At 38.9% G+C, this 13,746-nt stretch overlaps 1 protein-coding gene across 1 annotated transcript; it reads left to right on the forward strand.

The window, feature by feature from the left end:
• Positions 1-8,952: 8,952 nt before the first annotated feature.
• On the forward strand, positions 8,953-11,409 carry PCDHB1 (protocadherin beta 1). The gene has a single exon (XM_032158134.3). It carries the CDS (start codon positions 8,953-8,955, stop codon positions 11,407-11,409), a length of 2,457 nt encoding a protein of 818 aa, XP_032014025.1.
• Positions 11,410-13,746: the final 2,337 nt, after the last annotated feature.

Below are 13,746 nucleotides of genomic sequence, written 5' to 3' on the forward strand. Positions count from 1 at the left end.
TAATATAGTCTCTATTTGATTAAATTGAGACGTTTCCAAACACTTGTCAGATTTCATGGAAAGACATCCATAGCCTATTCTACCAATATGAAAAAAACATGAATAGTAAGAAGATGAAAGACATCTGTTTTAAACAAGTGTGTAATACAAATCTAGTCTATAAGTGGTATTGGTTTATATTATGGCTTCTTGTGTTACTGTGGGAGAAGGAAACTTTATACACACATGCACAGGTTGAGCAATAAGAGGCATTGTCATTTAAGAGCAGAGATCAAGAGCAGCTGCGATAAACTGAGCTGCCTAAAAAGGATTTCTATCCACCAAAGCATCTTGTTTCTGCTAATATGAATAAGAAACCTTAAATGCATGAAAAGACACAATGGAAGAATAAAATTTTAAAATAGTACTAAAGTTTACAACTGCAGGTGTGACCTCAATGTTTCAAAATACATCTACTCCTAAAAATAGACTTTTTTAAGGCTTAAAGGTATATATGAATGAAAATTAGAGGTGACCCCAAATATTAACCTGCCTGTAAAAATTACAATAAATATTATCAATATTAAAATGTTAAAACTACCTGAACTTTGGGTACAATAGTAGAAGCAACAAATCAGAAGAGATGCTCCAATATTTTAGTTAAGGTATTTTTTTCTAAAAGAAGTTGAAAATAGTGAAAAAATTATCATCAGAACTATTTCAGAAACATTTCAACCTATGACTTAAAGATAAATAAAAATAAACAATATATTTTACATTAATGTTAGAATTAATTTTGATCTAAACTAATTTTATAAGCAGAAAATGTAGAGTCTTAAAGGGAAGAACATTGGGTAAAAAGAATTTGTTATTCAATATGAGACTAACTACATTTCTCTTGCCTCCCTGAGTGGATTTTCAAAAAAATTAATTAGCACTTAGGTAATAGTGTAATAATTCCAAAATTCTTTAATGTATATCTTGAGATTTATTTTGATGGGTAAATATATTGATGCTGTGGTGAACTAAGGCTTCTCACTTTGGGACAAGGAAAATACAAAATATGAAGTAGGGGAGGAAAATAAAGATACCTGTATTAATGTATTGACAGTGTAAGTCTCATGATCCCATATAGATATATGTATGCACATACACTTATACAATATATATATACAAATATGTATTTATTCAAGGCAAGGATCATTCATGGATGTTGGAAACCAATGGTTAATAAAATTGTTTTGGGAATAGCATATCCTCATAGTTTCAAATCTCTCCACAGATCACTAATTAATTATAAAAAGAATTAAAGGTACCTATCCAACTGAAAAATTTGATGGACACCATTTTATAACCAAACTGACAAACTTAATATCACCAATGATGGAATAAAATGACATCATATGCCCTCTGATGTGACACATTGAGAAGAAAACAGTATCACTTATGTGGTATTTTTGCAAAAATATTTAACCTCAATCTAGCCAAGCGTAAACACAACAAAAAATTCCAAATTGAGGAATAAAGAGTAAAACAACTCTTTAAAAACATCAGTGTTGATCATTAGAGAAATGCAAATTAAAACCACAATGAGATACCCTCTCAAACCAGTCAGAATGGCTATTATTAAAAAGTTAAAAAAAAAAACAACCAGATGCTGATGAAGTGTCAGAGAAAAGGGAGCACTTATACACTGTTGGTAGGAGTGTAAATTAGTTCAGCCATTGTGGAAAGCAATGTGGCAATTCCTCAAAGAGCTAAAAAGAGAACTACCATTTGACCCAGCAATCCCATTAGTGGGCATATACCCAAAGAAATATACATCATTTTACCATACAGACACATGCACACAAATGTTCATTGCAGCACTATTCACAATAGCAAAGACATGGAATCAACCTAAATGCCCATCAATAATAGACTGGATAAAGAAAATGTGGTACATATACACCATGGACTACTATGCAGCTATAAAGAAGAACCAGATCATGTCTTTTATGGCAACATGGATGGAGCTGGATGCTATTATCTCTAGCAAACTAATACAGGAACAGAAAACCAAATACTGCTTGTTCTCATGTATAAGTGGGAGCTAAATGATGAGAACTCATGGACCTAAAGAGGGGGAACAATAGAGACTGGAGCCTACTTGAGGGTAGAGGGTGGGAAGAGAGAGGATGAGAGCAAATAACTATTGGGTACCAGGCTTAGTACCTGAATGATGAAATAATCTGTACAACAAACCCCTATGACATGAGTTTACCCATATAACAAACTGCACATGTACCCCTGAACCTACAATAAAAGTTTTTTAAATAAATAAATAAAAATAGTGGTGTCATGACAAAGAAGTTAGTGTCATTAAAAAACAGCATCATAAAAATGTTTTCTCTGTTTCAGTTTAAATTATAAACTAGAGAAACATAACAACTAAAATCAATGTGCAATCCTTGATTGTATCATACATTAAAAAAAAGCACAAAGGACATACTTGGAACAACTGGGGAAATTAGAATATGAAGTATGTATTAGATAATAGTACTGTATTCATGTTAAACTTCCTGAGTGTGATAATTTGTATTGAGGTTACGAAGGATACTGTCCCTGTTTGTAAGAGGTACCTGTTGAGATATTTAGGAATGATATCATAATGTCTGCAGCTAACTATGCCAAAATAAAATGTTTACATATTACATAGGTTAGGTATTGTCATAGAATGTAGTGCAACAAAATTCTTCAAAAATTAGTAGTTCAAAGCAACATTGATTGCCATTCATGCATCTTGGGGTCAGCAGATTTAGGCTGAGATCAGCCATGCTCCGCTTCAATATGCAGGTTGTGTTCAGTACTATTCCATGTGTCTTTCATCATTCTTTTATCAACAGGCTATCCAGAGAATGTTCTCATGAAGGTAGCAGAAGAGCAGAAGGACAAGCCCAATTATGCAAGCACATTTCAAGGCACAACTTGCTTCACTCTGTGTATTAGTTTCCTTAGGGCTTCCATAAGAAATGACTACAAATTGAGCAGCTTTAAACAGTGGAATTTTATTCTCCTGCAGGTGTGGAGGCTAGAAGTCCGAAATCAAGAAGTCAGCAGGGTTCCACTCCCCCTGAAGGCATAGAGGAAGATCCTTCCTTGACTCTACCAAGTTTCTGGTGGTTGCGGACAATCCTTGTAGCAGCATCAGTCCAACCTCTGTCTCTGTTACCATGTTGCCTTCTTCCCTATGTGTGTCCATGAGTCTCCAAAATCTCTCTCCTTATAAGGACATCAGTCATTGGATTTGGGGCCCACCCTAATCAAGTCTGACTTCATTTTAATTTGATTACATTTGCTAAGACTCTGTTTCCAAATAAGGTCATATTCACAAGGACCAGTGGTTAGGATTTCAACATATATTTCTGGGGGACAAATTCAACCCACAACACTCTTAACATCCCATTGAGGGCCAAAATAACTCATATGGCCAACGCCAAATTCAAGAGGTAGGGAAGTATAGTGAACCCAATGTAAAGTCAAAGCATATCATGCAGCTAAACTCAGCACCATTGGAGTGGAGAGGTATACATCTCCCATAAAAATTGAGGAAGAGATAACTATTTTTGAATAATGTATGTGTATATATATTATAATGTATTATATAATATAGTAATAGATAAATATGAAAAAGAAAGTGTACGAATGTAGCAAAATTGATAAATCTAGGTGAAAGTAATATGGTCACTTATTATTATATTCAGTGAAAACAAATCTGGACTTAGGTAAGGAGCAGCTTTATTCAAAAAAGGCTATTACAGACCCTCTGACCACAGAAATCTTCAAATGTCTAAAAATCAAATTAAAAAAAAAGAGTTAAAAAAAAGAAGATATAAACAGGGCTAGCAGGAACTTTGTGTGGGAGCAGGGCAAAGGGGGTAGGATGAGCAGATGGCATGATCAGGGCACTTTAACTGGAGATATGATTTTCCCTCCTGTGGTTGGCCAGTTCTCAGAATAAACTGTTAAGTGGGAGATGTTCTGCTTTTTAGAGCTTGCTCAAGTTTTGGGGCCAGCTAAAGTTCAGGGACCTGTCAGGAGAAGAGAAGCCTTATTAAAGTTTAGTTAAGGTAAGCCAATGGGTAAGTCATAAGTTATTACAAACACTCTTGTAACTCTTCCAAAACTCTGAAATATTTCAAAATAAGATTTTTGAAGTTTAAAAGTTAGTACTAAGATACAGTTTTGAAATGAATTTTTGTTCTCCCAAAACTTCATGATATCCTACTAACTGTGGATTGTCCCTCTTCCCAACATGTAGGTTTTGATCCTGACTTTACAAGCTAAGATGCTATAGATTTAGTCAGTGGGCTCCCAATTCTACCTTCACCAGAAAGAATACAGGCTTTAAAAAAAAAAACTGCCCCATGTTTAAAGGTCTTAACATTTTCCAAGGAAAAAGAAAATATTTTGGATTTTAATTCCATCTAGCAGATATTAATAAATCACCTGGGGCTAACCAAACAGATTAAGATTCAGAGGAATTGAATTGAAAAGCAGCATTTCTGTGCCTGGCTTATTTCACTTAACATAACGTCCTTCATTTTCATCCATGTTGTGACAAATTGCAGGATTTCCTTCTTTGTGAAGGCTGAAGAATATTCCATTATGTACATATACTACATTTTCTTTATTCATTTACCCACTGATGGGCACTTAGGCTGATTCCATATCTCAGCTATTGTGAGTAATATTGCAATGAATATGGGAGTGCTGATATCTCTTCAACATACTGATTTCATTTCCTTTGAAAATATCCTCAGTAGTGGAATTGCTGGATTCTATGGTAGATCTATTTTTAATTTTTGGGGGGACCTTCTATACTGTTTTTCATAATGGTGTGACCTCATTTATACGTGGAATCTTAAAAAGTTGATCTCATAGAACTAGAGAGTAGAATGGTGGTTGCCAGGGGCTGGGATGAGGAAGGAGAGGTTGGAGAGCCGAAAGGATACAAAATTTCAGTTAGGAGAAATAGGTTCAAAAGATCTACTGTTCAACATGGTGGCTATAGTTAATAACAATGTACCATATTCTTGAAAAATGCCCAAGACATGGATGTTAAGTATTCTCACCACAAAAATAATAACTATGTGAGGTAATATATATGTTAATTAGCTGAATTTAGTTATTCTACAATATAAATATGCTACAAAATACTATGTTGTCCATGATTAATATAATTTTTTGTCAGTTAAAAATAAACTAACAAAAAAAAGAAAAGAAAAGCAGCATTGCTTAAACTTCACCTCATAAGAATTTTTTTTTTTTTTTGAGACAGATACTGACTCTGTCGCCCAAGCTGGAGTGCAGTGGTACAGTCATAGCTCACTGTAACCTCAAGTTCCTGACCTCAAGCAATGCTCTCTCCTCAAGTAACTGGGACTACAGGCTTTGTCACCATGCCGTATGTATGTATGTATGTATGTATGTATGTAGAGACAAGGGTCTTGCTATGTTATCCAGGCTGGTCTCAAACTCCTGGCCTCAAGTGGTCTTCCTTCCTCAGCCTCCTAAAGTACTAGGATCACAAGCATGAGCCACCACACCTAGCCAAGAATGTATTTGTTAACTTACAATTTTTTTGATGAATTATTTTGAAATTGACTGTATTAAGACTTCCTAGGATGTGAGAAGCTTCTGCATAGTTTGTGAATCACTAATATTTCCTTTTAAAAAAACCTCCCCAATAGCCTTTTTGATGATGCTAAATAACATTAGTGGGTAGTATACTCTATTTTTTTCTATCCAAATTGCTCAAGGCTATTCTCTGTTTATGTATATTGACTAAGCATAAACATCTTTTTTAATATATTCAGGACTCATAGTCAGAACAGAAAGAGGTAATAGAAATTAATAGAAAAAAGGTAAACAATGCAATGTTAAAAAAAGGCAAGAGAACTGAACAAAAACTTCCCAAAAAAGGATATTCCAACGACTACAAATATATTAAATAGTGCCCTACTTCATCAATAATTAATGAGAAATGCAAATTAATCAATGAAATATAAACACAGTCACTCACCAGAATGGTCAAAATTTTAAAAGACTAGTAATTCTAAGTGCTGGAAATAATTTGAACAACTAGAAGTTGCACTGCTGATGAGAGTGTAAATCAGTACAACTTTTTTTTTTTTTTTGAGATGGCGTCTCACTTGTGGCTCAGGCTGGAGTGCAATGGCATGATCTCTGCTCACTGCAACCTCCACCTCCTGGGTTCAAGTGATTCTCCTGCCTCAGCCTCCTGAGTAGCTGGGATTACAGGCACGCACAACCATGCCCGGCTAATTTTTGTATTTTCAGTAGAGACGGGGTTTCACCATGTTGGTCAGGCTCGTCTTGAACTCCTGACCTCGTAATCGGCCTGCCTCGGCCTCCCAAAGTGTTGGGATTACAGGTGTGAGCCACCACGCCCGGCCAGTACAACTTCTTAGAAAGCAGTTTGGTGACATCATGTAAAGCTGAAAAGAACATACCCTATGATATCAATGCTACTTCTATGTAGATATCCCCCCAAAATGTGTGTATACATGTGCACAAAGTGACATGTACAATGATATGCTATGAGCGGCAGAATAATAAAATAGGTAAATGCATTTTGCTGCATTCGTACTGAAAAAGACAAAAGCAGTCCATGAGAGCTAGGAGCTGGCCTGACACTCACAGCTAGGCCATAGTGATCTTCTGTTGAACAAAAAATGATTTCATAGGACACCAGTATCGGACAAGGCCACACCATGACTATGACGGAGGAAGAGGAAAACGAGAGCACACCATAAGTGTGTCCAAATACAGACAAAATAGAGTATTGTCCAATCCACAAAAATGCCCAAACTTCTTTCTGTCCTGGCTAATATTAGTCACTACAGCTTATTTACCAATCACAGCGTTAGCCTCACCCCATTCCTCTCACCTTCTATATAAGAATTATCAATATACTCATCATAGAATTAACTCCACTTATGATGACATCCAATCCAGAGCACGCTGCTTCAAACCTCCCCCAAATCACCTAACACAAGTCCAAATATATGTTCTTTCTAACACCCTTTCACTGAGATGCTCCATGATTCTCTATGGTGTACAGCTTCCCTTGTTACAATAAGTCAGTAAATATAATTTTGTTCAACTACAGGTGTGTTTCTGATGGTCTCTAGCTAAAGGACATTGACAATATATTGAAATTTTATATGGTAATGGAATAAATGAACTAGAGCTAAAGATAACACCAATCTTACATTGAGCTAAAAAATGAGGGAAAGAAACAAAATTCAAAGGATTACCTACGGTATACTTTACTTGATATATAGTTTTGCTTTATTTTATTTCTTTTCATATTCAAGTAAGATATATAGTTTTCAAAAGAGGCAAAACTAAACTGTTTAAGGATGCACACTTACGCCAGGTGTTAAAATAACTGACAGAGATTGAGAGATTCATTAATTCCCTCATGTCAGGATGTAATTAATGTTCTGTACACTTTCTATTTTCATTCTTTTTTTTTCCTATTGGAAAATATAGTTTAGATTTCTCTTAAGTGGCCATAATTGTATAGCACTGGGACATAAAATACTGAACACAAATGAGAAATCAAATGTTTTAGGTAATGAGCATGAGACAGCATCAGAAGACAAGTTCTAGTTCTTATGCTGCCATGAGTAGCTGTATGAATTGGGCAAGTGACTTCATCACTTTGGGCCTTAGTTTCTTCAACTGTTTTTTTTTTTTAAAGTGGAGGGTGGGTGAGAAGGAGACTGGATCTCATCTTTCTGAAATGTCTTATTAAACATTCTATTATCCTATGATCATAAAGGAAACTCTCAACAAATATCTCCTATATTTCTATTAGGCCATTTTCAATATGTGTAAGCAATCTTATTTTATTTGCTTTAAAATCCAAAACCAAATATTTATCTTCATTTGATTTATTCATTATATTATCTGGGAAGCAGAGTAGTGTACTGATTAAGAGCATAGACTTGGGAGTCAGACAAAATTAAATTGAGTTTTATTTCTAACATTTGCTAGGTAGGGGACCTTGACATAACCTCTCCCATCTCACTTTCTTTGTCTTTTTTTTTTTTTAAATAATGTCTACTCCGTACAGTTGTTGCAAGTATTAAATTAAATAATGCATGTAAATCACTTGTCATAGTCTCAGTACATGGAAATCATATCCAATAAATACTGCTGCCATTATAATCATAAGTGACAAGCCAGCTGCTCCCTTTGTGCACGTGTATACAGATATTTGGGGGTGGGGAGTGTATACGTAGAAGTAGCATGATAGCGTAGTGCAAATCAAGAGGTTAGTTGGCTTAGTCCCCTGTCAGTGTACCTACTGGACCTCAAGTTTCTGAAGGAGGACGACTGTTTGTTCCCTTTCCTTTTCCTACTGACCACTTCCTCCACATTCTCCAGCTCCCTGCCTCATGTATTTGGCTTGGCCTTAAGACTCTGCAGGATCCTTGTGCTTCTTTCTTGGTCTCTGGATGGACTGCAGAGCGTGCAGATGTAGCTTAAACTTGTTGCTGTTCGCCCACTGCTTCAGTGGCTCCAGACGGCTAGCAGATAGAATGACTTCAGCTTGAACGACTAATCTCACTGGCTTCTCAATTCCCAAGGACTTTTTTTTTCCTCAAAGGGAATTAGCAGGTGAGTCTGTTGTTGCTTTGGCAACAAACTTTCAACCTCTACCTAACTCTCCGGAATGAGAACATATCTATTAATACATTGGCTAGACTGGGAGTGGAGTCGCTCAATGCAAATTTTCTTTCAAGTGCAAAACGGCTTAATGGGCTTGGCTAGCCTTTGGTGGTGCTGCAGTTAGAGGCTAGTGAAGCGGAGAGCAGCTGTTGCAGTAACCTGTTGCAGAAAAGTGAAAGTATATCCGCAACAGTTGGCTTTGATTGCAGAGTGCGCTTGTGAGAACTGATGGCGGGTGCGCGTAGAAAATCTTTGCAAAACAGGCAAGTGGGATCTCTTCTCATTTTTCTGTGCGTATCTGTGGGGGGTGCGACAACTATCCGCTATTCAGTGGCAGAGGAAATGGAGAGCGGCTCGTTTGTGGCCAACGTAGCTAAGGACCTAGGTCTGGAGGTAGGGAAGCTGGCTGCGCGCGGGGCGCGGCTGGTTTCCGAGGGCAACAAAATGCATTTCCGGCTCCACCGCAAGACGGGAGATTTGTTTGTGAAGGAGAAACTGGATCGGGAGTCACTTTGTGGCAAAGCCGATCCGTGTGTTCTGCACTTTGAAATAGTCCTGGTGGAGCCGCTGCAGTCCTTCTGGGCCGAGGTCAGGGTATTTGATATCAATGACAATGCCCCAGTTTTCCTAAACAAGGAGCCGCTTTTAAAGATTCCGGAGAGCACCCCCTTGGGTTCACGTTTTCCTCTGCAGAGCGCCCAGGATCTGGACGTGGGCCTTAACGGTCTCCAGAACTACACCCTGAGTGCCAATGGGTATTTCCACCTGCACACCCGCTTCCGCAGCCACGGGCCTAAATATGTTGAGCTGGTGCTGAACAAACCCCTGGACCGAGAGGAGCAGCCTGAAGTCAACTTGACAATTACGGCGGTGGACGGCGGGTCCCCGCCCAAGTCTGGCACAGCTCACATCCACGTGGTGGTTCTGGATGTCAACGACCACGTGCCCCAGTTCTCGCGACTGGTGTACCGAGCCCAGGTATCAGAGAACAGCCCCAGTGGCTCTTTGGTGGCCACGGTGACTGCCATGGACCTAGACGAGGGCACCAACAAAGCGATAACTTACTCTTTAGCTCAAAACTCAGAAGCAATTCTCAAGACGTTTCAGATTGACCCTCAAACTGGAGAGGTTCGACTAAGGGGACCCCTAGATTTTGAAGCCATTGAAACATACGACATTGACATTCAAGCTACAGATGGTGGAGGCCTCTCTGCCCACAGCAAAGTCCTGGTAGAAGTGGTGGATGTGAATGACAATCCTCCCGAAGTGATGGTCTCCTCTGTGTCCAGCCCACTCCCTGAAGACTCACCACCACAGACAGTAGTAGCCCTTTTCACTATTAGAGACTGGGACATTCAAGTGGGAGGAAAAGTCACCTGCTTCCTCAGAGAAGACCTTCCCTTTGTAATCAAACCTACATTCGGGAATTCTTACTCGCTGGTCACTGACAGAAGCTTGGATCGGGAGGAGGTCTCAGGCTATAATATCACCCTTGTTGCCATGGATACTGGACCACCTAGCTTGTCCACCGAGACTATGATAGAGGTGCTAATATCCGACGTTAATGACAATCCTCCAATATTTCGGGAAGATTCCTATATCTTGACTGTTCGAGAAAACAACAGTCCTGCGGTTTTTATTGGCAAAGTCCATGCTGAGGATCTTGATTTGGGTGAGAATGCCCGAATAACATATTCTCTGTTGCCTCCAAAAAACGGAGATCTATCAGTCTTTGCTTACATATCCATAAATTCAGACAATGGGAAGCTCTACGCACTGAGAACCATGGATTATGAGGCCATTCAAGATTTTCAATTTGTGGTAAAGGCAACTGATGGGGGCTTCCTGTCACTGAGTAGCCAAGTTACTGTCAGAGTGGTTGTCCTAGATGACAATGACAATCGTCCAATGATCTTATACCCACTGCAAAATGGCACCTTGCCCTGCAATGACCTGGTGCCCAGGTCTGCAGAGGCAGGCTACCTGGTGACAAAAGTGGTGGCTGTGGATGGTGACTCAGGTCAGAATTCTTGGCTTTCATATCATCTACTTAAGGCCACTGACCTTGGGTTATTTTCTGTTCAAAGACAAAATGGAGAAATCCGCACATTACGGCAGATATCTGAGAGAGACTCCATGATGCAGAAATTGATCATTCTTGTTCAGGATCACGGCCAACCAGCTCTTTCCACTACTGTCTCACTCAACATCCTGCTGGTAGATGGCTTTTCAGAGCCCTATCTGCAGTTCCAGGATCCAATCAAGCATTCTAGAAAGGTAAATCCATCCACTAAATATTTGATCATTTCTCTGGCCATCCTTTCCTTTCTCTTTCTCCTCTCTGTCATAGTGATCTTCATTATACAGGTCTACCAAAAGATTAAATATAGAGAAAAGTTCACAATTCGAGAGCATTTCTATGATGACTGTAATTTCTCTAACAACCTGGTACAAGGACGAGGCAATGGATCCTTATCTCAGCCTTGTCCATACGAAATATGTTCAGCCACTGGCACTGGTAATAGTGAGTTTCGCTTTCTTAAGCGCTTTATGCCCAACTTCCCTTTCCCTCATGCCACTGGGGAGATAAAAACGGAGGCTGGCTCCAGTTTGCCCCCAAATTCTGATAGGAATACGTCTCGGAGATCAGAGGGCCACGACCAGGTATCTAATGACTATATGTAGCTCCTATTTACAGCCTCAGTGACAGAAGAGAAGCAAAATTTTATACTTGGTATGCAAAGCTGTTACATCCTCATTAAAACAAAAGCTGGTAGTAGACTGCAGCTTTAGTACTTAGTTTGGTGAAAATGGGAAACCCAGAGTGAGGCTAGGCTTACTCAATATAAAGCAGTTATCTTGATCCCCAGGTCATATATCTATAACCCTTTCTCCAGTTGGAATTCTGTTTAAAGAAATGTCACCGTCTATAAATGCGTATATGGTAGGAACTTCTGCTTTTCCATCTCTGTGCTAGCAAGTAATGAATAAGCCATTATTCACATTTCCCCTAGAAGTTCACTGGTCCTGGCCCAGGAAATGCTTAGTTCCATAGAGAGATCCTTTTATTTGCCTCTAAATTATTTTCCAGTAGAAAGTTATGCATGCGTAGGGAAGAGAACTACCTTCCCTTTTTGATATATTGGGAAGTGATTAGGTTTCAGCAGAGATATAGTTTATTATTCAGGAATCTCTAAATTCTTGTCCCTGATGAGTGATTATCTTTGATCAATACCTTGCCTGCAATCATTCATAATCATAATCATGGAAACGCCTGGTAAATGGTGGTCTTCACAAATAATCATGGTGGAAGGAAGGATGGAGAAAGAAAAGGATTTCACTTATTTGCAAATGTGAATAAGGGCAGACATAAGGATAAAGAGATTCAGTTTAGGAATGTTCTCCAAAATTAAATTCGACGTAGATTTTTTTTTCTTTTTTTTTTTTTTTGAGATGGAGTTTTGCTCTTGTTGCCCAGACTGGAGTGCAATGGCGTGATCTCGGCTCACTGCAACCTCTGCCTCCTGGGTTCAAGCGATTCTCCTGCCTCAGCCTCCTGAGTAGCAGGGATTACAGGCGTGTGCCACCATGCCCAGCTAATTTTTTGGTATTTTTAGTAGAGACGGGGTTTCACCATGTTGGCCAGGCTGGTCACGAACTCCTGACCTTAGGTGATCCACCCGCCTCAGGCTCCCAAAGTGCTGGGATTACAGGCATAAGCCACCGCGCCCAGCCAGATTTGATTTCTTAATGATTGTCTGGAGCCATAGGCAAGTCTCAAATCTCCCTCTTTCATATCCAGATGTCTATCCTTGCAGTCCCAGAGAGAATCTATTTGAAAAAAGGGAAATGGAGGGTGGATGAGGATAAAAATAAAGTAGGATGGCTGGGTGCTGTGGCTCACGGCTGTAATCGTAGCATTTTGGGAGATGGAGGCAGGTGGATCACCTGAGGTCAGGAGTTTGAGACCACCCTGGCTAACATGGCAAAACCCTATCTCTACTAAAAGTACAAAAATTAGTCGGTCATGGTGGCACACACCTGTAATCCCAGGTTCTCAGAGGCTGAGGCCAGAGAATCACTTGAACCTGGGAGGTGGAGGTTGCAGTGAGCTGAGATTGTGCCACTGCACTCCAGCCTGGGCAACAGAGTGAGATGCTGTCTCAAAAAAATAAAAATAAATAAACAAATAAATAAGGCCAGCTGTAGTTAGTAAGTGTTACAGAACACTCTAAACTATTTTGTGCCATTAAGTGTATACAACATTTATTGTAAACCATTTTGTAGTTTGTAGAGCAAATATAAAATAAAGACATTAAAATTAAAAAGTTCATTAATACTAATTAAGTGGCATCAAGGAAAGACACATTTTCAGGTAGTACCAGATTTGATTGTAAGCCATTTTCCTCTCTGAGTATTCTGAAGTTAACACATGCAAACTGAGAAAAAGTGGCATTTTTAGTAAATCATTCATAAAATGAAATGGAGTGGGGAGACAAGTTAGGCTTCTCTTTGATCACCACTGTTTGCCTTCATAAGCTATTCTGAGCCTTCTCATTCTAAAATAAGCCAAAGTTAAAACATTAACATATTTCAGGGATTCTCCCAATACTACTAACTGTGCCTTGAAAGTCAAAAGTTTGCTTTAGAGAAGGGCATGGTGGCTCATACCTGTAGTCCCAGCTACTCGGGAGTCTGAAGGAGGAGGATTGCTCAAGCCCAGGAGTTCAGGGGTGCAGTAAGCTATGATTGCACTGCTGCACTCCAGCCTGGGCAACAGAGTGAAACCTCATCTAAAAAAAAAAAAAGTGTGCTTTATGAGACTTTAATTATGTGCCTTATTTTATACAAATGTGTGTAAATTCAGACTCACTAGAATACATCCTCTTTCTTCCTGCACGGGAGGGCACAATGTTTGTACCTGGTGTTTTAAGGGTAGAGCATTATCTCTTAAAACACTTCTTAAATATACCAAATCATATTTATTTATATAAACTTCATTCTTGGACTTAATGACTAATA

The sequence above is a fragment of the Hylobates moloch genome, unplaced genomic scaffold, assembly GCF_009828535.3.
Source record: "Hylobates moloch isolate HMO894 unplaced genomic scaffold, HMol_V3 SCAFFOLD_6, whole genome shotgun sequence".
Classification (NCBI taxonomy): Eukaryota; Metazoa; Chordata; class Mammalia; order Primates; family Hylobatidae; genus Hylobates; species Hylobates moloch.